This window comes from Musa acuminata, chromosome BXJ2-11 (assembly GCF_036884655.1).
Source record: "Musa acuminata AAA Group cultivar baxijiao chromosome BXJ2-11, Cavendish_Baxijiao_AAA, whole genome shotgun sequence".
Classification (NCBI taxonomy): domain Eukaryota; kingdom Viridiplantae; phylum Streptophyta; class Magnoliopsida; order Zingiberales; family Musaceae; genus Musa; species Musa acuminata.
In genome coordinates, this window is record NC_088348.1 from 28304847 (window position 1) to 28332008 (window position 27162).

Below are 27162 nucleotides of genomic sequence, written 5' to 3' on the forward strand. Positions count from 1 at the left end.
GTCCTATCAAACACATCCCCCACCCCTGTGGAAGATTGAAAATCCAGACTGTTTCTGATGCACATTCAAAATAAGCAGAACTCCAATTAGGAGTTCCATGAATCCCTAAAATTTCTGCACTGATTCTATAGTTTCAAGCTGATCTACTGCAATACAATAATATTGCAAGTTCCCAACTGATGAGATTCAGAGTTTGACCATTCTGAGAACCCCCCCCCTTCTGCAACACAATATGCTGCTTGTCAAAAATAACCTAGTTCACTTTTTCACGTAGATTCATAATCCTGAAGAACTCCCCCTTCCGAGAAGCCTACTGTCTCCCATGTTGAACTTGTGATTCGAAACAACATCATAACACTCCATTGCATAGTTCCACAGCTCCATCGACATAAGATTGGAAGAGAATTTATCATCTCAGATCACCAAAGAAGGACAAAAAGAAAAGATACAAAAACTTGATAAAAAATATCTACATGATCGGAGAAGAATAAAAAAAAGTAAATTATCTTATTTAAGCTTCAATTTTTATAGAGGGAATCTGATATCTTAGCAATGAAGTCAACTGAATCTCCTCAAGGGTTCTTTAATAGAGTTTTTTTGGAATCATTAATAAACTAAGAAGTTATGGTTATGCCAACGAAGATGGAAACATTGCTGAACAGATGTCAAAAGCTTGTCAATCAAGTTTGAAGGCATAGCTGCTGCAATTGAATTAGACATGTGTAACCTTAAATAATATAAATTGATAGGATGAATTTAAGCACATGAACAAAGAGTCGAAAGATTCTTGGTTCAACCAATAGGATTACCCTATCAACCCAAACTTAATGATGAAGAAAAAAGTTCTAAAGATGGAAAGAAAATAAAATTTTCATTGCAGAGAATGAATCAATGATAGGGTGAAGTAACTTACACATTGAAGCAAAAGAAACAGACATAAAGAAAATAATGAACCCAAGTCATTAGATGCATAAGCTGCAAAATTCCATATCATTCTCAAAGTGGTTGTTTGGTTTGTAGAATCAAAGAAAAAAATTGTGCTAGCTTACTAATGAAGATGAGACAAGATTATTTTATTCTTCCACAAGCAAAGAACAAGAAAAAGAAAATACATGATGTTTGAATAGTAGAACAATATTTTAATGTCATATTATTGCAAAGACTCAAAATGCATCAAATGAAGAGACATGTTAAACTTGACTCTAAGAATTGCATAAATAACAACTTGATTTGAGCCTAGAATGGACACTGACTCTTATCTTTAAGAATACAGAACTAGCAAACACAAGGAATGATAGACCAAGACTGTACAAAGATTTTAAAAGTAGTGCACAAAAATTCTCTCCCCTTACTATCAAGTTTTACTTCCGTGCCGAATGGTATAGCTCCATATAGTCTAAAGCAGGCCGATTCCAAGACCAGTCTTGTTCCATCACGCGCTTGCATAGTGAGTTGAACCATTCCCGTGCATCAAACCAAGCAGAGATTGCTCTGGAAGATCCAATTGTTAGACATATAAACTTGTTTGATATAAATGAGTAGGTTATTTTTCTTCTCAAATGACAGTGGAGATATTTACTGACAGCATGTATCCGTTCAATAGCAACCAACATATGGAATGTAGTTTTTCTTAGAGATGACTTGAGAATCAATATTTAGAAAATAGAACCATTCACAAAAGAAAGAGGCCAAATTATGAAATGCCAAACAACTTTGACTTGGTGAACCACATCAAGGGCTCTAAACATAATCCCTTAGCCTCCTACTAAATATAAACATAAAATATGGTTTTATGATTAGGGATGAAACATTAAAAAGTTAACAAAAGAAATTCTCGATTTAAAGTGAGAGTTCCATTTATCTATCAAATCGCTCAATGCTAGTAGGTTCTTATTGAAAATAACATATCTAATTAAAAATTACAGCAAGGAAAATGCAAGAGTTTTGCTGACATCCTGAAGCCCTTAATCAAACTAAATCAAGCAAATTTTACCTGTGCACTAGCAAAGGAGTATCTCCTAAATATGCATTTTGGTGTTCTGTTAAGAATACAATAAATCGAGTAACAGACAGCCAATCGAGGAAACTTATGATACGTGCCTGTTGAGAGCATAGTCCACGCCAGAAGGATCAGCTCCCTCGAAGCTAAACCCATTTGGTTCAAGACCTTGCGCACGAGCTCTTTCTTTATCATTGTCAATGTCAAAGACTGTGTCATAAAGCCCTACATAATGCAAAAGGAAATTCCCTTATTTCTGATAATTCAAAAAATGACAAAATGTGATTCACTATATAGAACAAAGAGTGGCAGATGCATGATCAGTCTGGATGGATCTATTTACATGGCTGTGCTAACATATAGAACAGCCAATTAGGATGTTGAAAATAATGAATGAGACCAAGCATTAGACTCTGGTTTATGGGCAGACTGGAACTATGGGTAACAATTTCCATGCGAGTGGGACTGGATATATTACTATCTTGGTCATTTGTCTGAAACCCCAAACATTCCGCAGATGCAAATTCAATGATTTTGACCTGCAACTGACATCAACTAATTGCATTTAGTAGCACAAGATGACCTTGAGGGTCAAAGGCCCACAGTAATATTATCCTCAGATCATCTTTTCTTCATATTGAGCTTGTAAAGTTCAAAAGTGCATTAATTGACTATTCATTGAAATAGCTTCTTTGATTGCAAAGGAAAGACCGTGTACATTGATTCTCCTCAGATCCCATATTGATGAAGTCTCTTGCACTAGGCTAACCATTAATTGATTATGATTCGGTTGTATGAAACTGCTGCTTGAGCATAAACTAATAAATTTACTGAAAGTACAATAACAAAATTATTAAAGCACTCACCTCCAGTTCTACGAACAACCGGAATGGAGCCGTATCTCATAGCTATAAGTTGGGTTAAGCCACATGGTTCAAAAAGTGATGGAACAAGAATGAAGTCTGCACCAGCATAAATCTAACAAAAAAGGATAAACATTAGAATATCTCATCGACTTAAAGAATTTTGACAGGGCACCTAACAGAATGCAGTAAATGATGTCTAACCAGATGAGAAAGAGGTTCATCATAGGTCAAGCAAAAACGGACACGGCCAGCATGGGAAGAGTGCAACTGATCTGCCAAGTGAGCAAAATCATTCTGTATACGAGAATCCGGAGCTGAACCAAGCAGAACGACCTACAACAGATTTCCTGTGAATTATGAAATGCTATAACTAGAGTAATTAAAAATTTATGTATATATATATATAATTGTATATTGTATTCATACCATTAAATCTATTAGGAGTTAAATATCGACATGGAATTAATATTAGACAGTGCCAAAACAAGGATATGCAAAGAAAAACCTGCCCATTGCGCTCAAGTGTTTGCCCAACAGCATGTTTGATGAGGTGAATTCCCTTCTGAACTGTCAGGCGGGTAATTATCCCTACCAAAGGATGATCAGATCTTCTCAATCCAAGTCTTTGCTGCAATGCCTCTTTAGCAGCCTTCTTACCCTCAACAACATTCTCTGGTGTGTAAGGCACCTAAAATGGATGAAACAAATTTAAAAAAGAGTTCAGGAAAATTTTGTTCAGTTAGATCAAGCTCTATTTAGAACCATTTTATAAAGGACAATCCTACAGAACAATTTAATTATAAGCTAGATAGGTCCATAAAGTCATCGGCCAACCACCTGCGCGTAACCTTGGGATGTCTAAAATTAGCATCTGAACAATCCTTTCCTCAGGATGTTCAGTCAGATTGACAAATAGCAATTAAGAAGCTTCAAAACTAAAAAGCCAGAAGTAGTAGATTAATGAGAGCTTTCAATTTAGGTTATATATGTGTACAAGGTCATAAACATGATGATCAACTTTGGATTGCATGCCGAATAGCTCCAAGGCTTAGGGGAAATATCACATTAAGATACACTCTGGTTTATTTTCACTTGTGGAAGACTTGTTAGATCATTCCTCATAGACCAAACCTCTTCAGAAAAGCAGAAACTTCTTCTCCGACCATTTATAGTTATTTTCATAACAGAACAATTTTTGAAGAACTGGTAATGTGAAGTTCATAAGATCTTAATCATTCAGCTAAGCAAGATCAGTGTCTAGCTTCCCTAGAGGATAGATTCTCTGACCCAGATACTGAAGAAGCAGAGACAACTAACTGCAGTAGCAGTGATAATAAATAAATTATGGCACTCTGCAACATTATTTAAATACTAGTGATATCAGGGGATGAACAATACCGATTAGATTCAACATATCAACATTTTTTTCAGTCTTCTTTTTTTCTTATTGATGTATCAAAGTGTACTATTCCATTTAAATCAGTACATAACAAAGTGATCAGATTTCTGTGTGGATTGCAGTACCCATATATAAAATCTTGTTCTACACTTCGTACAATGTAATGATAAGCCTTTGTTATGACTCAAAATATATTAATAGCAGGCTTCATGAATAAGAAAGTCTCTTAGTTATCTAGCTATATGCCTTAATTGTCAGGAATCGAATAATGATGAGTTTGAGTTAAACTAGTCAGGATCTACATAAATCAGATTAGACAACAATTTACCCTAAGCAACATGGGACTATTCTCTGAGTCAATTTCTTTTCACCTCGCACACATGAATATTTTCAACATTAATTTTATAATGATAGATAAACTTTCTAGTCTCTTCTTTGCTTCGTCTTTTAACTTTCATTTGCCAAAGAAGGAATTTTTTAAATTAATATCCACAAGTAAAAAGTAATTGACCCAATAGAATAAATATAATTTTATAATATCTCACAGTACCAATTATTGAGTAACCATAGGATGAGGATGAAATGATTGATGAACTTTGGCATGCAAAACTTGGCTTGTGTTTTCTTGATCATGCCAATAACAAAACAAATTAAAAGCACAATATATCAACATCATGCATGTCAAAGAGGAAAACTGCATCATACACGACAATAATAAAGAAAGCTAAAGTTTCATCATGAATTCTGAGAAATATACCGGGATAAAGTGATCATTGTATGGGTCCCAGATATCTGGATCTATACCATTCACGATACCATGGAATTTGTGAAGGTGAGAAGATATTGCAGGATTTCCAGCAACTTCCCTTGAATATGTTTGTGAAACCTACATGGGAAGGCAACTACTTAAAAGATGAGAACACAAAACATGTAAGTTAACAGTTAAAATCATCTTAGCTGAATTTATTCTTCTGCATAAATTCTTAAGGTGCAGACCTAAACATGTAGAACTAATACATCAAAAGAAAAGGGGCACAAACACGGAACATGCAGAAGCTCAAAAGAACATGTTAATCAAAGAAAATCAGCTTCTTGTCAAACTCTACGTACATACAAATCAAGGATTGAAATTTCGTACAATACCGGAATTTTGAGATTTGCTCGGTACGGTACGGTATTATATACCGAGCGGTATATTTCGATATACCGCTAGGTGTATATATATATATATATAGGTAAACTGCTCAGTATACCTCTCTTCTCCCCATGCGGAGTGACGTCGCAGAAAAAAAAAAAAGTCTCCTCCCCACGCAACGATGTCACCCAAGAAGAGAAGAAAAAGAAAATATCTGCAACGTCACCTCGGCAACGTCGCCTTTTTATATATATATAAATAAATAAATAATTCGTTGAGGCGTCGTCTCTCTTCGCCCTACGACGCCGATGACTCTTCTCTCCGCGTGCGAATGAGAAGTCGCTGACAGACGAGGAGGAGAGCGGCGCCAATCTCAGGTTCTCCTTTTTTTTCCCATTTCTTTCTTCCCCTTCTCCCTCTTCTTTCTTCTCCCTCGGTCACCGTCGATGATAACGGCCTCAATCGACGGTACCGCTCGGTAGCAGGCGATCCGTGTACCGATCTGCTAACGGATCGATACGTACCGCTCGATACGAGCGGTATCATTCGGTATTGCAAACCTTGATACAAATACATACTATACATTAACACACACATGCAAAAGAAAACATAGAATTATTTGGCTATTTGCACATTTTGACCAATCACTATTATCTTTACCATGTGTGGCCTCACTAATGAAGAGTTTGTACTATGGCACATTGTTGAACCATGACAAAAAAGCTCCTCAGAAACCACTTCTATTTTCTTTCCCCATCCATCCTCATTCTCATACTTAATCAAATATCACCACAACAAGTGATAATCTGTCATTAGAAGACTCAAATTTGATTTGGGTTAACTGAAGATATTACTAGCTTCTTAAATAATGCCAAAGAAACAAACACATAGAAGTAGAAAATTAGAAGAACAGGAAGAGCATTGAAGTGATAATTTCTAGGCAGAGAGACAAGACCTTAGACAAACCATGAGGGACTCTGCCCAGACTACAATGCCTGTCTAATCGATGTGGCTAATTATATAAGCAATAATCGCACAATTGGGAGGTGATATAGGAGCTATTACATAGGAAGTTATAATGGGCCAAAGTCTCATGGAAATTACAAGGCTCTATATGGATAGGTCCAAAAATCCAAACACCAATTAACAGCCACTAAAACCATCTAAGATCTAACAACATTGTATGCAAGCCTGATCTTGGGAGGTCCAGTCATTTGTTTCAATACATTTCTCCTGAAGTTGTTTCTTTCATTCTGTGGTTTTGCATTCCTAATCTGTCCAAAGGAGGAACTAAACTTACCAAACATATTTAATATGTGTGGTTTTCTGCCACACATCAACAATTTATGCCTGGATGCGACTTCTCAATTGTAAACAATACCCAAAATACATTGTTTACAATTCCAAATTAACAAAAGATTTAAAAAAAGATCAACAATTTGTCATTGAACTCATTCAAAAAATCAAACAAGCATGGATAAATTGCAAAACTATCACATTGCTGTAAAAGAATGCGGCTAAGTTGCCTGTAAAAAAATTAGAGAAATCCATTAAATATCAAAAAAAGAAACAACAAGAACATTTCTGATTTTACCACCGAAAAGGAAACTGGATATCAAATAACCAAAGGTCCTTCTGAGAAGAATTTGTCAATTATAGAAAAACAATGACTACTGCAAAGACTTAAAAATATTGAAGCAAGAACTAGATACTGACAGTTGTAGCCTTGTCAGCATATGCCATTGCTCTGCCAATGTTGTTCACCCCAAACTCAAGATTATGAATTGTGAAGATAACTCGAGCATTACTCAGCCCATAATGAGCATAGTGTTCCTTGAATAACCAAGCTACAGGAGCACTAGACCAGTCATGACAGTGCAAAATATCCTGTCCAAGAACAAGCAATCAGTTAAATTGTTTTGAGAAAAAGAATCTTTAAGGAAACAAAGAATAGAAAGACTGGAGTAAATGTTCATGAGCATAAGCAAATAAGCAAATATAAACCCCTAGCAGCGATGTACTCCATCCCAAAGTGGATCGCAGTATATTGGTTAATACAAGTTTGGCACTTAGCTTATTCAGGCCCCTAATCCCCACAACATTAGATATGGTTTTAGACATAAAGTATGAGTTGTTTTCTTTTTTATTTTCTTCATTAGACAATTGAATTTTGGGTTGAAACATTGATCTACAGTCATGTACTTGTTTAATCAAGTTCAAATGTTTTGATTGTCTTCTTGACTAACTAATTCATCAACCATTGTCTTTTATCAATGATATGCTCATCAAGCATTATTCTATAACCATGATAGTTTTCAGCAATGACACATTTTTAAAGATATCATAGGTGACATGTTACTAATCAGAATCATAAAAAAACCAAACAAAACATCTATTTATCAATCAAACAAATTTAATTTGAGCAAAAGTCATACAAAATGATACTAGATATGCTATCCATACCATAATCCCATTCAGAAGACTGGTGGGGGTTTCACACATAATATATCAATTCTTGCAAGTATATAGAAGATAAAGACTGTGACTCAAACTGATCAACTCTTAATTAGCATTTGAGTACTAATATTGAAATAATATACATAATGCCGTTCATCTCAACCCACACAAATTCCTATTGGAATCTAATGGAAACACTAACAGTAATAAGAACATAAGTTCACTACTAGCACAATTAACTTAGTTGCAGAAAGATTGTGATCTCACGTCAGACCTTTAGAAGGAAGAGTCTGATAGAAATTTCCAGGTAAAACTTCAGATCGGAACTTTATTGATATTTGCAAACTTTAAGATTTGCCAGTGCATGTTATGCCACAAGTGATGTGCTGCAGTGCTACCTGTAAATGGGTATCTACCTTGTAGCACCACCCATATATACAGAACCAGGCATGCACATGGGCTTTACTATATTGTGCAAGCATAAACTAAGTATCAGAAGATCCCCTTCCTTTGGAGATAGATTATTTATGTGACAAGTTATTGGTTATTCTCCAAAAAAAGAAAAACTTTGGAGTCTCATAGTTTTCAAGTGAAGAATAAATACTTTTATCATGCCAGTGATAGACAAGTCATCATGATTATGAGTGCCACAGTAGGACGTTCATCTTTCATTTGTATATTGCAAGAACTACCATAACAATTTCATATAGACATAGACAAGGATCATGGACCCAACACAATATGAATGTGCCAACATGCCTTGTAAAATATAGCACAATACAGCAACTAATACATGTATACATTCTTATGTCATTGTAACTTTGTACATTATAGACTATCTATTATCATCATATATAAAACTTCAAAACAAGGTTCGTAATTTTGTACCGTACCGGCACTTTGAGCTTAGCTCGGTATGGTATAAGCGTACCGAGCGGTAGGCTCTAGCATACCAATCGGTATATATATATATATATATATATATATATATATATATATATATATATATATATAGTTAAAAAACAAAAAAAAGGGCGACGTTGCCTCGTTTCTTCTCCCCGCGAAGCCTCGACGACTTCTTCTCCCTGCACGGATGAGGAGAGGTCACCAACGACACCGAGGCCTCATCGCCTAAGACAAGGAGGCGACAACATCTTATCTGTGACGTCCGACGAGGGAGGGTGGCGATGGATTGGGATCATCAAGGGAGAGTGACGTCAGATCTCTAGGTTCCCCTTTTCTTCTCCCTCTTCTTCCTTCTCCCTCGACTAATACCGTCTGGTAACGGGTGGCGATGGTCGAAATCGACCATTACCGACCGATTTCGAGTGGTAACGGGACGAAAACAACCCCAATTGACGGTACCGCTCGGTAGTGGGCGGTCCGCGTGCCGGTCTGTTGGCAAACCAGTACGTACCGCCCTGTACGGGCGGTATCATTTGAAATTAAAATCCTTGCTTACAAGAAGCATGAACCATAAGAAGCAAATGTCTACAACAATCCTAGAAACATACATGTCATTAGAGAAGAAACTAAAAGGTTCAAAAGACATAAATCCACCAACAATCCCACATGTTTTGGAGCCTTAAATGGATGACTCAAGTGTTGAACATATATACAGTACAGTAATATAAATAAATGTAGATGGTACTTCAGTTATAATACATATGAACTCTCTAATACATGCCAAGAAGTGTCAATTATGTTTTGGTGTCCAGCATGGATACAATAAGGAGATGGCAACAGTTTGGAAGAACCCGTGCTTCATGGGGCACAAAAGGCTACATATATACAACATTGGCATTGTGAAATGTTCCTGTGTTGCTTCAAAAAGAGAGCAGATGTAAGATTTCTAAGATTTGAATAAAAAGTATCACTTGAAAACCATAATAGAAAAAGGACAACATTTATTCTCCACAATCCACATAAATTATATGGTGGAACATTTTTCATTGAACTTAACACTGAATGGACTAGGAGTAATCAACAAAACAACCTATATCCATGTCCAATCAAATGAAGAAATGTATAAATGGAAAAGAAACAGCTTCTAGCCTTCTAATACATTGACATAAAGGAAGTGAGATGCTTCATGAAGCATGTACCTCAGTTAGCAATGTCAATATAGCTTAGGTAACTATAAGTGATGACTAACTAAGCAATGTCAATATAGCTTAGGTAACTATAAGTTGATGCAGTCAAAGATACATTGCCCATGTCTAGCCAATGATAGTTAATGTTCATCCTATCAATGTTGAGAGTCTAAACATGGATCTAAGTTCAATGAATTCTTGAGCATGTATCTCTCAAGTACTCCATTTGAATGTAACCAGAGTAACTCTCTGCTAATTTCGGAAGTATAGGCACCTCAATCATGCACAAAATTTTATTTCCTACTCCCTCTTCAACTCTTCCTCCTCTCTTCCCTTCACATCTTCCATCCCACCATCTCTTCCTCCTCACTGGGTATTAACTTAAACCGAGCTTGATTCAAAGAGAAAGAGATATTGAACCACCAATTAAATGGAATGGATTTAAAATGATGTCCAACCCTTGTTTTCTCCTCTTTCTTCTTTATCTCATTCTCCTCCCTTGGGTGTTTGTTCTCAAACATAAACACATTACTTTTGTTTTATTGGAAGAGACAGCCACGTACTTAGGTCAGCGATGGCTGCCAAGGGATCTTTGCCACTATTATCTAATAATATGTATTTTTTAATATAAAGCTAGGAAGGTTACCCTGGTTGTCAATGGAGTAATTAGCTTAAAGGGTTTTTTTTTTGTCAATGACTTGCTTGCTTATTTTAACGCAAAGTTAGGTAAGTCTTTGTATAGCATGCTAATGGCAAAGTGCAGATTTAACTGTCAGTAAGGAAGGATATAATCATAAAATAAAAAAAAAGGGTTGGAAATGAAAATTTCTCTGTATAACCTTCAATGAAGCATAGTAGCAGAATTAGTAACACATTCACACCCAAATGGATGACCAGCTATCAAGTTTATTTTGGTGTAACCATGATTAAAAGCATAAGGTTATGTTGCAAATGATTTTATTAGTCTTCCTCTTATACATGAATTCTGCCACCAATACATTCATGAGAAAGATGGAATATGAATAGAAGAAGAATTTGTAAAAAGAAGTGTTTTTAAGATCAAGATTCGTAATTTTGTACCGTACCGGAGTATCGAGCTCAGCTTGGTATGGTACGGTACGAGTATACCGAGAGGTATGTTTTGATGTACCGCTCGGAATATATATATATATATATATATATGTATGTATATATATATATGTATGTATATATATATATGTATGTATATATATATATATATAAACGATGTTGCCTTGTTTTTCTGCTCACGTGGGGAGAAGAAACCAAGGTTTCCTTCTCCCCGCACAAAAACAAGCGACGACGCTCGGTTTCTTCTCCCCGTGACGTCGCCAAGACTTCTTCTCCCCGCGCGGATGAGGAGAAGTCGCCGACGACACCAAGGCCTCGTCATCTCAGACGAGGAGGAGACGACATCTCATCTGCGACGTCTGACGAGGAAGGGCGGTGACATAATGGGATCGTTGAGGGAGAGCGGTATCGGATCTACAAGTTCTCCCTTTTCTTCTCCCTCAGCTAATACCATCCGGTAGCGAGCGGCGACAATCGAAATCGACCATTACTGACCAATTTAGGGTGGTAACGGGGCGAAAACAGCCCCAATCAACAGTACCGCCCAGTAGCGGGCGGTCCGCATACCAGTCTGCTGGCAAACCGGTACGTACCGCACGGTACGGGCAGTATTATTCGAAATTAAAAGTCTTGTTTAAGATAAAATCATCACATACTAAAGCCTAATTTTAAGTGAACGAGACTAGAACTTTCAAGAGGATAAATTAGGACACATGAATGCATGTCTTTCTATTAACTTACCGGTTGAAATCCACTTTGAAGAAGAAACTCAAGAGCAGCATGACAAAAGAATCCAAATCTATGCCCATCATCATTCCTTCCATATATGCACCCAACTGAAAACATCCTGCACAAGGTTGTAGCATGACAAACTTCAAAATGTTGGCTCTCTCTAATAATATCATATTGTACTTTACATAATAACAATAAAAAAAAAAGAAATTTTAAAAGAAAGAGTTTTTTTATACCTGGTGTAATTGAACTCATGTTGGTATCTTTCCCACCCTAATTAAACCCAATCACAGATTGGGCTAAACTTGAATTGGTTGGGATTAGCGTTACGATATATCATGGCCGAACTAGGTTCGATCAAACTACAAAGATTCTATGTATTTAATTGGGTCGAGTTCCAGTTGGGTCAGGTTATAGTAGATCTTCATTAGACTCAAGATGTCCAGTATATCAGATCCAGAGAACTCAGGCTTGAGTTGGGTTTGGGTCAACCCCAACTTAACCCAGACTTATAATGGGTTTATATTTCCCAACCATCCAACCTGATGATCAGGTTAGGTTTCAGCCAAAATGAAGTTGGAGTCCTACAGAAAACCAATTCAAAAATGTCCAAAATCTCTTTTCACACTAATATATATTAATTACTTAAAATAGTTCATAATTTCACATACAACTAGTTGTTCAAAAGCAAAAATTCAAAGTCTTTGGTTGTTTATAAAGAAGCAAAAAGAGGTCCTTGAGCTGTATCATGAAACCTATATGAGGCAAAAATTAAGCAAAAAAGGAGAAAATAATAGCAAACCGAATATTAAAGTAAGGACACTTGACAGTACATGGATTTAGAAGGCCTAAATAATCAAAATTAAAATGATAACAAAAGAAGTATTGTACGATATATAGATGTCGGTTGAATTTGAAGTAAGATCCAAAAGGTTAGAGATAAGGTTTTTATACAATATAAATATTAGAACTTCAAATATTAAGCCCTTAATATTAAAAATGTTTTTAAAATATAGTGTATAAGAGGATTCACATTATAATTTGCAGAAAAATTAATTTGGTCAAGCAAGAAATGGAACAAAGGAGCCAGACAAAGTAAAAGACAACTAAAATGCAGCTAATACCAAGTCTTTTCTAATCATAGTGCAAAGCTATATCTTGCACTGATTTTGCATAGCTTTTGAACCAAATCTGTTAGGGCATCAATGCATAAGATTATCATAAATAAAAGTACAGATTTAGTTGCATAACAGTTTACAGAACCTTAAAGAATCAAAATTTCAGTCCTTTGAGGTCTGTATTCAAGATAACCAATGTAACGAACATGTACAGCACACAAGAAAGAAAATTACTACATACCCATTTTGGGGCTCTAGAAAGTATACAGGAAGGCCCTCAACCTGTCCGAACCAAACATTTATTTCCATTCCACCCCAAGCAAAGCTATTACGGAAATGGAGGTCTTTAACCTAAATTTCAAGAAACATGTCAGAAAATTTTCCAATATAAACAAACATGTATCAGAAATGAATTTATAAGCACCACTGAAGTCTAAAGTGAAGGGGAACCTTTTTCCACAATAATGTGAACCATTAAATGAAATTATAAGCATCAAAATATCTAAAATCCATTAGACAAACCTTTTCCCACAATTAGTTTTATCAAGAGAGACATCTTCTAGGATCCATCATTGCTTTTAATTTGGTTTAACTCACACCACTAGAAACTAGCCATTTCTACCATCTCTTGACCAAGGTCAGCAGGATGGACCAAGATAGGTCATAGGATTTGGCATTTTGGAATTGATCCATATCGGTTGAATTCAGACAATTGCATTGTTTTTTTCTTAAAGAAAAGCAATTGATTAGATTTCCAATAGGAAGGACTAGGATCGATGGTTAAGAATTACTGTCTTTTAGCTTAAGGGAATGTCCATTGATTCTAGCATGACAAGGGGTGCTTGGCACCTTGGCTAGCATAGAGTGTGTCAATACCTTCTAGTATGGCATGTTTAAATCTATATCAATCTGTGCTGATTGGCACAGCAATCCTCGTAGGTGGGAATAATCAAAATTATCCTGACTGAAAACTGTTGGATTTAAAGATCTGCTTACCCCTTGAGAAAACAAGCCCTTTCAGGATTGGACTGGGCTATTTCTAATCTAAACAGTTGATGTGTATTGCGAGACATTGACTACATGAAGCAGGATTTTGATACCAAATCAGAACATATATTTCACAATATTACCATCAAAAAGCACCAATATAAACTCTCAAAACCACACAAAACCCATTCATGCACATGTCCTACATCAATATTTTTAATCAATGGTAGTTTCTTCAGCTCATGCAAAGGCAAATACGGATTCTTTTGATAGAAGCACTAACAAAAGGAAATGACTGAGCAGCAAGAAGCAAAATAATCTTACATTACTGAGATTCATACAATTATATTTTGGAAGAACAACATCAACTGTATGGCCTAAATCTTGAACAGCACGAGAAAGACTTGTAACAACATCACCAAGGCCACCGACCTGCAAAGAATAAGGACAGGCTGGAGAATTAACCATCATAAGTAATATTATAAGGCTGGATATTTGGTTCAAATCATAAATAATGTAAGTTAAGACATCCGACTCTGTTATAAAAGAAATTAAAATTCAGAATTAATCAGATAATGAAAAACAGCAAATTGTTAAATCTGAAACTGCAGAATAATTTTCTTAAGCTCAAGAAGTAATAGAAATGCATCTAACCAGAAAAATGGTGGCTACTGATTTAACTTATCATGAACAGATGAATAAACAGAGTTTATTGAATGTAAGTTCACTTTGTCATCAATTACATTTTACCTAGATGAGTATCTCACTCCATTCTAACAAAGTTCATAACTCTTGCTTGTGGGTGTACAGTACAAATTATGTCTACTTGTACAGTAAAGTACTAATTGTGTTTTGAGAGTATCTTTTTCATTTGAGGACCTAGTCCACAAGCCAAGTCGCGCATGACTTGTGTCTCAGTGGCTCCAGCACATCCAAACTCTAGCTAGCCATGTAGGCACCACCAGAAAAAAGATCATAAGATAGTCACCAGCTTAAAGGATGTGACTAACCTCTCAGACATTTAATCATAAAGAATGTTGAGTAAATTTAGGTCAAACAGATGACAAACCTCTCAGACATTTCATTAAGCTATCCAAGTTCTTATAACAAATAGCCATGTCATAAGACTTATTTCTTAAATTTTTATACTCAAGTGCATTGCTTCCATATTGTCAGTTAGTTTTCTGAAAATTAAGTGAATGCCCTTTATAACCCTTGATTATTTTTTACAGGTTCACAAGCCTCTTCTAATTGCCCTGTTCATAGAATAAGAAAAAAAAAATTGCAAACTGCAGTAACCATAGATAATTTGTAGTTGTACCTTCCTTGCAAGCCACTATTCCTGCTCTCAGTTTCTCATATTTATGCATTCTATTACTATTAGAACTAAAAAAACTTAAGTCTATGCAATGCATTCATAAATAAAAATCTCTCTGAAGTTTTAAGAAAACAATTCATGACAGAAAGGAAAAAAAATGCACTTTTTGTGAGAGTACCTCACCAAAATAATCATTCAAAAGAAATATACATGAAACTGCTCATTCCAGTATTCAAGACTTGCCAAAAATTATCCATGGTTGGTTAAAATTGAAATAATGAACAAATGCTAAATGTCAGGACTGGTAATCAAGCAATAGTATATGACAGCAACCTATTTTAACTTAGGAAAATATAGCTTTAAATAATAAATCTTGTTTAAACCTCTGATTAGGTGTTAAACATCACATCTTCAGAATACGTATGAGAATCTAATTCCCATGTTACAATTTACTATTTGATGATTGACATTTTGTTTTATACTCTGAAAACAATAAACCCATAGGGCAACAAGGTCCTAGTTGAAGGCCAAAAACAGGAAAATAATTGCAGAAAGGAAAAAAGGAAGACCAGCTGCAACAAATAGAGGAATCTAAAGAAGCCTACAGTTCAAGGTACAATTTCTATGTCAATGCAAAGCACTGAAGGTAGTAATGCTAGTAAGAGTGCTCCACAAAAACAAGTTGAAGAAGATTACCTTTAATAAGTTCAAGCAGGTGCATTGTGCAAGCAGAAGGTTCAAACACATCATGCCAACAGAAAACTAATAGTAAACTGAAGCAAAACAAGTCCAGCACAAGTGCAAGGACAAGCATTTAGCAATCACTCACAATCTATAATACAAAATTTTGTTTCTAGTGGAACTAATCACTTCAAATAATGGTTATGTTCTTACACTTAGCTTCCTAAATTATCTTTGTTTTATGGAGGGCATGTAAGGTTCAACACATTAAATTTACCTTTGCTATAGGTGCCATCTCAACAGCAATATGTACGATATGCATGGGAGGTTCCTTTGCAATTCCTCCAATGACAGGAATATGATAGTCCATCCCATTTCTGTTATCATAGATTCCACCATCTTCTCTCTCCGAAAAAACAAAATCCATCATATAAGCATCCATTGGGACCTTCACTGCAATAATTAACAAACCCAAGTGATCTAAGATGATGATTGTTACGCTGTGACATCTAAAATGCTATATCCACATGAACTAACACACCCTTATGAGAAGAATCTAGGAACCATTTACTTGCAGCACGGAAAATAAATTAGCAATGCTTTTCCTACAGACGAAACTTACTATTATTTTCTGAAAAAAAATGCTACTCTTAAAATTACTTGGCACTAGATATCAGGGTTCGCCATTTCAGGCACCGGACCTGTCTCGGAGATTTATTGGGTTGGTGCATACCAGTCTGTACCAATGTACCAACATATGGCACATTGGGGCATGCCAACTAGGACTAGGGTGATCCACGTCTTGGTTGTCAGTAGGACCGATCCATGCCACCCATACCATACCGACTTGAACGATAAAGCAAACGTTGCTATAGATGTCAATTGATCAGTTTAGGATGGACTTGGATTATGTCAAGAATGGATAACTGGATACATAGGCCAACCTGAACTAGTTCCAACACATCAGCAGGTCAAGATTTCACAAAACCATCACCATAGATGGGTCAAATTGGCTGGAAAAAGCTAGTGATGTTGGATTGGTGGACTGAGACAATGTTCTTTTTATTCTGGTCAACCACCAAGTTGGATTGAGTTGAGCCTCACTTTGAAAGGAACATGAGCTTGATTTGAATCCAACCTAACATGAAATTGTAGTCAGCTATAGAATCTGGATCAGGTTGACCACATAGGTCCAGGTCAAGATTTCCAAAGTTGACCGTTTAACAGAAAGAAGATTGTTAGTTATCAACCAATGTTGTTAGAACTTGGAAGTGCTAGTGCTATAAGATGCCAAGCTCCCTTATTGCCTGAGGTTCTAGGTGCTTACCTTAGAAAAATTACAAAAATAAAAATAAAAAGAATAATTACTAAAGGATTGGCTTCTATCAAAATACAAGTTGTCATTAGATATGTAAGATGATGGACACCAAAAAACCAAATTACATAAAATCTAGCCATCTATAAGCACTCATACAACAAATGATAATGAAATTAGTTCATATGTAAATTGCAAAGCGAAAAAGATTCATATATCTGTCAATTTAAGTGCTTAAGTAATCATCATGCCCATCCTCTCATCATCAACATCATCAGTGATCTCATCTCCTCCACCACCTAATTCATACACCTCCATCTGTTCCTATATTTTGTTAGAATCAACTTCCTCGCCTTCAACATTTGCTATCCTTGTATGATTGTTTTTGCACTGTCTTTAATCTTGATTGTTATTCAGTGGATATACTTATTTCTCCAACCATAGATGTCCTCACTACATCACCCCATGTCGATTTGTGATCTACAGAAAATCATCTTTTGCATTTGACACGTTAGCACTATCATATGATCTTTGATGATACAGCTTGTTTTTTTCCTTTATAAGAATGGTTGCATTAAATTAAGATTAAAGATAGTATTTAGGAAACAAATAGAAAAAGAGAGGGTCATGTGTGGGTGGCAGGTGGAAAGCTTATTGGACAGGCAAAGAGGGACAAAGCAAGCACCTCATCAGCCAACACCTCAACTGAGACTAGACAGTGCCTACTAAGATGCCTCACCTAGGGCCCCTCAAAAGGTCCTGGTAAAAAGAATTTCTTTACATGGACTATACTAAAAAAATCACAGAAAGTAATATTTGACAAGATGTTAATCATCCAAGGGATTAGATGATAGACTTGTAGAACTGTACTTTAAGATTTTTTACTGGATAAGTCTTACCAGTTGCTTTGAGATGTGAAGCATTTTCTGCAGGCACCATTTTCTGGGGTGGTAGGGGGCCATTATGGTGACTCCAACGGTTAAATGAGCATCTAAACCAAACCTCTGGCTTGCCGTTTAGAACTGTATTGGAGGGATTATATAAAACAGTGATAACACTTCCAGCTCGCACATCAATTGGCTCTGTATAGACTATGTGTTTTTGAGACAGCAAAAACATTTTCATTGTCTTTTCCTTTGTTTCAGCCTTCATGCGTGCAGTTTTCTCAGCCTGTGAAAACCAAAAGAATTTAGATGAAGTTGAGTTTAAAGTTTACGTTATGCTCAAAAATTAACATAAACAAACTAGGATCATTATCCAACATGAAAACTATATCATTCAGGCTGCCCATCATACTAACCTTCTTATGAACAGCCTCTTCTCTTGCTCTTCGCTCTTCCTGAAGCTTTCTGTAGATTCGGTGTTCTTCCTCGACCCAGAACAGTTCTCCAGGCACGCTCTTTGGTACAGTAGCATGGAAATCTTGCCTGTTGTTATTATCATAAACAACTGCCTTCCCTGGTGGACCATCAGCAAAAACCCAATCCAGAACCAGTGCTCGATCAGGTACAACAACTGCGAAGAAATTACTTGAGTATTCCGTATGTGGTAACTTCAGGTTTAATAAGCAGTTGAGCACTTAAGCTGAACATGTTAAGGTAAAAAAATTATTATGTTATTCATCTTATAGCATAAGAGACTAATTTGCTTCCAAACCGTGTGATTCAAAGTGCAGCCTAACTCTTGAATATTTATTCTATTATATATAAGATTGTTCAGAAAGTCTCTTCATGTTTTTAATCCAGTTGGAAAAAAACACATACTTTTATTAAGTTTAAAAGGGAGAAGTGCGTGCTACAGGGATCTTAAACACTTGAGACCAAGGAATGTAATTTCGTGCAGTCAGGCTGTGTCATTCTTTGGCTGGTCTGGTATGTACTGGTCAGTACCAGCATACCGACACACTGTACACCCAAACGTGCCAACAGTTCCAAAAAATGTCCAAAAAATCTTCGAAAATACATGAAAAATTAGGAAAAAGCTTAAATTATGATATTTTAATTACAATTAAATGCACATTTAGTTTTACTTAAATAAAAAATCCAAATTAGAAAGGGATAGAGGATTTATATTTTTCAGAGATTGGGCAGTTTTGCGACACGTTCAAAACGGTTTGCCCGTTGATATTGAACAATAGCAAGAAATTTGTGCGAAAGAGTGATTAAGTGAGAAAGAGTGTTAGAAGATGTGAGATTGAAATAGGATTAAACAGGTATTCAAATCGGTCCAACGAACAAATTGACCGTTGGAACCGATTCAATCTAGGTTGTTGATTGATTTCAATCAAAATCTGACCATTATCAACCAATACAGTAAATTTTTTGATACAGATCAAACTTTTTAACATTAGGTATCAGAGATATATCAAGTTGAACTCTTAAACTAATTAGTCGTTTACTCATTAAATGAGTCAATTTTTTTCAGACAAATTCCAAAATGGACTTAAGAACCTTTTATGTAGATCTTGATTAAAAATATAGATATCAAGAACTTCGGAGATTAACATTCTAAAAATTGAATAAATTATTGAAAATTAATAAATAATCAATCTCAACAATATTACTCGAGTCAAAAAATCACCTTGAATCCCTTCATTGCATAAAAAGGAACCAGCAATTGTTAAAAAGTTTGTTAAATGATCATACAACAAATCACCAAAATATTCTGATCCAAGTAGCAATAACTGATGGATAATTTGATTTAAATGATCATACAACAAATCACCAAAATAACTGATGGATGAGTTGATTTCATAATCATTAAGATTTCTTTTAGACAACCTTTTCGATATTGTCTTTTGCTTCTCTCCAATCTCAATAATAGCATGTTGGTCCCATAAGTTTAAATACATTATGATTGGAAGTGTATCCTCTTCCTTTTTTGTTTCCAACCTGGTTATCTTCATGAAAAGGAATCAGACAATTGGATATGTGTTCAACTCCAACTCTCACAACTTGTCCCTGCAACTGATCAACAACCATATCCTATTGCTCTTCCTCGAGTAACATATTATTAACTTCTTACCTAAATTATTTTTGCTTGTTCTGCAATAACAAATACGAGGAACAATCAAGTATTCCATCAGAACATTCATGCAATTTGGTTAATGACACCAAACATGAAATGATAACCATGTGAGTGAAAATGTGTGCCAAGTCAGTTGTGATGAGGCAGAAGGCTTCACATATCAGCAAAAACCTAGTGCCAGCATAAGCTTCAGAATTATCAAGTATTAACATCCACAAAAAACTGAACATCAGTTATAAAGGAGCAAACTTATAACAAGGCATACCATCTGCAGACCACCAATCACCATCTCTTTTTTCAGAATGGGAAAGCTTCTCGATAATGGACAGTCCTTCACTCCAGATGTTATGACCACCATGAATCCAGATATCTGTGGCATGAGCAAGTGGACGGGAACTTCGGTTATAATACAATCTCACTCTATCACCTCCTTTGAAAAAATTAGGCTCTATTTGCCATATATGGCTAGCAGATTCTGAAGTCGATTTCATCAAATGATGCAAACGATGCCTTTGTTTCTCTGCCTCGACCTTTGCTTGCGCTTTGTCAGCCTCACTTGCAGCCTTTTCTGCTTCCTTTCGGCGTTGTTCGTCAGCCTGCCTTTCCTTTTCAGCTTGCTCTGCAGCAAGTTTTTCAATTTCCTTGTGTTTTTCTTCAAGTAAGAGATCTTCAAAAGCAGTTTCATCCATACCACCTTCTACAGGTAGAGAAAAATCCTTTGAATTATTATTCTCATATGCATCAGCACCATTAAAAAACACAAAATCCACTTTATATGCTTCCTTGGGCACAGAAAGTCGACAAGACCACCAATCCCCTTTAAGATCAGTTTTCTGCAGCTTTTCAGTAAAAAAATGCCATCTCCAACCATTGTATGCACCCTTGATCAAAACATCAGGTTCATTTGCTAAAGCTGATAAGCTTCGGTTAAAGAAAATTTCAATAACTTGGTCAGGATTCACCACTTGTGGAACAACAAATACTATAATCCCTTCTGAAAAATTTTCATCAGCAAGATTCTCCAATAGCTGCCTTTGTGCTTTTGCTTCCATATCTGCCTTCAGTTTGAGCAGTGATTCCTCCATATCTAACACGGCATTTTCTGTACTATCATGAACTTCAGCCAGTTCCTCCACATCACTGATATCCAAACTACTCTCATCCACAGCTTGTTTTTCCTCCACTTCACCAGCTATTTCTGTCATTTCTGCTATGGTTATTCTGCCTATCTGATTTTTAACATAAATCATTTGTTTTCCCACTTCACTGAACTGATCAGCCGTGGTCTCCTCCACAATTCCCGCCACACCGAACTGATCAGCCATGGTCCCCTCTCCAATTCCCGCTTCACTGAACTGATCAGCCATGGTCTCCTCTTCAATTCCAGCATCACTGAACTCATCAGTCGTGGTCTCCTTTCGAATTCCCACATCATTGAACTGGTCAGTCGCAGTGTCCTTTCCAACTCCCACTTTGCTGAATTGTTCAGTTGTGATCTCCTTTCCAATTCCATCTTCACTGAATTGGTCAGTCATGGTCTCCGTTCCAATTCCTTTGTTGCTATGATCAACTACAATATTTTTATATCTCAGAGCAAGTCCATCTCCTTCGTTCCCAACATCAGCTATTTGTCCATCAGTTTCGGTATCGTCAGGAGAATCAGAAGGCATGTCAGTGAAAATTTGTTGATCTGTCTCATCATTCCCCTGGCCTTGTTGCTCCGCTTCCTCCAGTATATCTATTCTCCTTTTGACTAGATTGCTTGACATTCTTGAAGTTGGAACAATTTCAGCAGACTGTGCGTCACCAGTAACTTTTCTATCAGTTGTTCCGCTGCTAGAAATTGCAGGTTGTTTAGCACCAGAACTTCCAGACACTTCTTCTTCTTGAGCGTCATTTTGATCTTTCTTTTGAGTGCTCGTTCCAACTTGCGGCCTAGGTGCAAATCCTTTCCGAGTCGACGCTTTGGTCCCGGGAGTCAAGGTCCTTCTCGGGCGCCTGCCTGCAGAATGCAACTCGAAAACATGAAGATTACACATAGATAAAGAAGTCCTCGACTTCAAGTGACACAAGAACCACTGACCTGAACTTGCCAGCATGCAAGGGGTAGTCCCGATTCTTGTAACTTCTCGAAACCCTAACGTTGACTGGAACAAAAATAGAAAGATAACCCAAGATCAGAATAAACAGAACCGTCATCATTCCAGACACAGTCTGCAATGAAGCAATTTTCAAGAAAAAGAAAGTGATTCGGCATTCACATGGACAGAATAGCAAACCATATTCGAGAACTGAAGTCTGGCCGCGCAAATCAATATAATATGTAAACCAAATGAGAAAACAAGCGAACAAACCAGTTCAAAGATTCAAGAAAATCAAGAACCAGAATTGAGATCAGAATCATTGCGTAACCCAACACCACAAGGCGCGAGCTACCAGTGACAAGAGAAATAGCTCCGACTCAGACGGCAAGCGGCTTACGTGGGAAAAGAGCCCATGAACCGGCCTAATCCGGAAGCGGGTGTGCTCCGGGACCGCTCTCGGGCAACAAATCGGCCTCTGAGGCTGGAGAGACATCGCCACTGCCGCCGCTCCAAGATCACCCGAGTGATCGAAGGGAAGGGAAGGGAAGGGAAGGGAAGCGATCGACGCGGGACGTGGATACTGGATCGAGCGGCTGAGGACTGGGAATTGGGGTCGGGGTTTCCTCTCGAGGCGTTCGCACGAGTGGACTACGTTGGCAGAGGTGGATGACGGCAACGATGAAGCTTTGGGAAGGGGTTTAATTTAGAGGGCTTAAGCCACCATTTGATGTGGTGGTGCTAATGATGAGCTATTCTGATGGCACGAGATATCTGGGGGAAAGCGAACCAGCTTTCGGATGGGACAGGTGGCGTGATATGGGACAAGACGCGTATAGTTCCCGCTTTGTCTTGTGGGGTTCGTTGGAAAGGCTCACATTAATTAAAGCCCTCGGAACAATATATATATATATATATATATATATATATATATAAAAGCAGTGACTTCAAAAAAAAAAAGAAAGGAAAATCTCGAGTTTTAGATTCTTTCGAGATAGCATCCTCAGTTTCAAAAATATCGAGGGTTCAATAGATTATAATTTTTTTAATATAATAATAATATTTTTTTATTATTACTGAATTAAAAATATTATAATTTTATTTAAAAATATTATAATTTAATTCTAATTAATTTAATTTTCATAAATATTAATTGCTAATTTTTATTTATTTATTAAAGTTTCATAAAATATTTTAAGGTTATATATATATATATATATATATATATATATGAAAAAAAAAATTCACATCTAACCCTATAAAAAAAATATATCGGATGAATAATGATTCAAAATAGAAAACAAACTAACTTAGCAACCTTAATGGGCTTTCATATATATTCTTATTAATTTAAAAATAAAATTATATATTATTTTTTAATAATTATATATATTCATAAAAAATTATAAACTAATATAAAAATATTGTAACTAAACGAATTCACTTTATGTACAGTTCATAATCGGTTCATCCTATGAATTAGTCGATCATCGATGAAAAGGGTTAAAGACTTAATGTCCTTTATCAAAATATATTTTTGAGATTAAAAGAATATATATATATATATATATATATATATATATATTGAATAGCGATTTCTCGAAAAAAAGGTTTAAGTTTTAGATTTACTTCGGCATTGTCGTTTCCAGTTTATGGTGTCTTAAAATGTCAGAAATAACCTCACTAATAATTGAAGGATTTAATTTTTAAGTTGTTCATCGAAACCCAATTAGATTGAACTAATTAGACTAAACTACTTTTGAATAGGACTACAGTATCTTAGTTCAATCGAATCGGTTAGCTTTTTCTTTATTATTGAACTAAAAATATTATAACTTTATTCAAATTCTTACCAACATTGATTATTTTATTTATTAAAGTTTTATAAATTATTTTAGGGTTTTAAATACATATTTGTATTAGTTTTAGAATAAAAATATGCAAAAAAATGGACTTCACCTCTACGGAAACTTAGAGAAAAATATTATAACTAATAAATAATGATTATATTCTTATTGGTTTGGAAAATAATAATAAAATTTTAATTTTATATTATTTTTTAATAGAGTTAGAATATCTTTTACATATCTAAAACTCACTATAACCCTATAAAAAATATTATAAATGAATCAATTCAGCCAACGTACTGACTTATGATTGATTTACCTGAGACGGATATCTTATCATTGGGTTCTTTCGAGATTTAAGAAAAAGATGCAACTTTTGAAAAAAATATTAATGTATATTCATATATAATCTTCTCGACCAATGATAATTCGATACATGATTGTATATATGACAATCTTATTGATATAAAGAAGACAAAACATATCTCCTGGTCTATCCATGTGGCTATCAACCCAAAATGGATGATCATCGATTATTCTCTAAATAATATTTCATAGAATATTTATCCTCTTTTGCCTAATATAAAAGGCTACATTTTATATAGTATTGGAGATTAGTTGTATTTGAGATTAGTTGTTTTTGTTTTTTCTAAATTTGCTTATGCATGTTGGGACTAACTTAAGCATCAAGCTCAAGTTGAAAAACCTACTCAATTTTAATCGTCATGCATGTCATCGTCAAAATACATTAGTGGATCCACCTTAGCCCTCAAAGAGTTTTATAAACATTAGCAACCACCTCACTCCTCTTAGGCATGCCGACCCAAACCACATCAAACTTCCTTAGGCATCATTAATTTTTCTCATAACATTTTGGTGCCACTATCCTAATGGTGGCACCACTACATATAGGAAGAGCGACAAGATAGTAATAACTTGGGGTTCACTAAAGCCCAAGTTAGCACCATTACGCATAGTCTGTTCAATATCGATCGATCTACGACATGTATTAAACACTGATGGTATATCCACTATCAATAACTTGGTCAGATTCATCTTGGAGTAAGGCTCAACTCTGAATATGATGTGTGGCTCGACTTTGAATGTGATGTGCAGGAAAACAATCTCGAGGGGAGAGATAGTATTTAGTGAACCTCATCAAGGAAAAGGCTATTAGGGTAAGATCGTTAGTCGTTAAACCTTGTGTCTAAACAATATCATAATAGAGGATGTCAGTATAGTTACTTATGTCAATCACCATAATAAAGGATGTTAGTGGGCCACAGTTTGCATCATTTCCAATAATGTCTACACTTGTTAAGTGATATTTAGGATGACCGTGGTTGGAAAGTGCATATCGGTTAAGGTTCCCACTGAATAATAGAGGCTTGGGTCATTGAATAGACACTAGTACTATATGGGGGTCTGTGTCAAGATAGATACACCAAGTATCAGGAATGTTAGTTGTTGCCTCTCATGAGTGAAGGTACTATAGGTTGAAGGGTGGAGCATCCTCGCTTGAACTCTTATTGAGTGGTTCGGTAGATTAACACTCCTGCAATATATAGCTCCCTATCTTTTTATTGCTCGAAGGTCCATTCATATAAAAGTCTAAAAAACTAAGTCATGGATCAAATATATAAAGCATCGGAGAAGGAGGGTTCAGATCGTATTCCAAGGAGACAAGTTGAGATCTGCATCGACTAGCTAGTCCTCGTTCAATTTTTAGATCACCTCTAAAGAGGAGAGTATCTCCTACGGTCAAAGCACTCCTCAAGGGTTAGTAAAAAGGCTATTATCTATGGGATGTGTCAAGTAGTTAAGGACAAAGCCCTAATCTCAATCAATCCCTACGAATAAAAAATGCTCCTTCCAACCCTTATTGTTTAATAGAGCAACCCTCACCTTAAAGCCCTCTTAAGGACTAAGATAGTAGTCATTGAGCCCTTTGCACAAGTAGGAGGGAAAAAACAACTTACAGGTTGGAGTTACACAGAATTCCCCGATGAAGATCATGAGATAAGTTGTGCAAATGAAGAGGGCCCTAACCGAGGTACTTGCTACCGGGACACTCTTAGGGTAAGTATTCCAATGACACTCGACATGCCTCTTTTGGAGTAAGGTTTCATGACCCAAGCCTAATAGGCTAATTGATTTATTAACTTCGTTTGACCAATCTACTAGCCAAAATACTTAAATTAAAGCTAATAATAGCATACTTATCAAACCCTTATAAGTTAATTTTAATCATGTCTATTTTCGATGTTGGACTAATCAGAGGTGTTACAGTAAGCGTCCAAGTAATACTTGATGTGTCCTTTGTTAGGGTGAATATCCAAAGCCCAATGTGCCCTTCTTGGGGTTAAAGCCCTCTTAAGGACTAAGATAGTAGTCATTGAGCCCTTTGCACAAGTAGGAGGGAAAAAACAACTTACAGGTTGGAGTTACACAGAATTCCCCGATGAAGATCATGAGATAAGTTGTGCAAATGAAGAGGGCCCTAACCGAGGTACTTGCTACTGGGACACTCTTAGGGTAAGTATTCCAATGACACTCGACATGCCCCTTTTGGAGTAAGGTTTCATGACCCAAGCCTAATAGGCTAATTATTTTATTAACTTCGTTTGACCAATCTACTAGCCAAAATACTTAAATTAAAGCTAATAATAGCATACTTATCAAACCCTTATAAGTTAATTTTAATCATGTCTATTTTCGATGTTGGACTAATCAGAGGTGTTACAGTAAGCGTCCAAGTAATACTTGATGTGTCCTTTGTTAGGGTGAATATCCAAAGCCCAATGTGCCCTTCTTGGGGTGAGTGTTTCAATGACACCCGATGCGCCCTTCTTATGCTGAGCATCCAAGCATTGTCGAATATATCTCTCTTGAGGTAAGTACCTCAATAGCATCCAACATGCATCTTTCAAGGTGAGCATCCAAGCAATGTCCAATGTGCCCCTCTTGGGACAAACATATCAATAACACCCGGCGTGTCCCTCTTAGGGTGAGCATTCA

General features: G+C 36.1%; 1 protein-coding gene across 1 annotated transcript; it reads right to left on the bottom strand.

Annotated features, from left to right (window-relative positions):
- Positions 1–1134: 1134 nt before the first annotated feature.
- LOC135626639 (starch synthase 3, chloroplastic/amyloplastic-like) lies at positions 1135–23004 on the bottom strand. The gene is made up of 16 exons (XM_065132084.1): positions 22698–23004; positions 22300–22363; positions 20482–22218; positions 18490–18704; positions 18089–18359; positions 16152–16327; positions 14200–14307; positions 13130–13239; positions 11780–11885; positions 7116–7286; positions 5022–5150; positions 3371–3553; positions 3067–3198; positions 2866–2977; positions 2101–2224; positions 1135–1491 (listed from the first exon to the last, which is right to left on the bottom strand). Exons 1-16 carry the CDS (start codon positions 22791–22793, stop codon positions 1362–1364), a joined length of 3864 nt encoding a protein of 1287 aa, XP_064988156.1. The 5' UTR covers positions 22794–23004; the 3' UTR covers positions 1135–1361.
- Positions 23005–27162: the final 4158 nt, after the last annotated feature.

What these genes read in the sequence shown, in the direction of transcription:
- LOC135626639 (XM_065132084.1), bottom strand. Translation starts at nt 22,793, where the DNA reads ATGTCTCTCCAGCCTCAGAGGCCGATTTGTTGCCCGAGAGCGGTCCCG. An exon ending in TGATTGGTGGTCTGCAGATG is followed by an intron (nt 18,705 to 20,481) that starts GTATGCCTTGTT and finishes ATTTCTTCGCAG; the next exon opens with TTGTTGTACCTGATCGAGCA. An exon ending in CACTTGAGCGCAATGGGCAG is followed by an intron (nt 3,199 to 3,370) that starts GTTTTTCTTTGC and finishes AATCTGTTGTAG; the next exon opens with GTCGTTCTGCTTGGTTCAGC.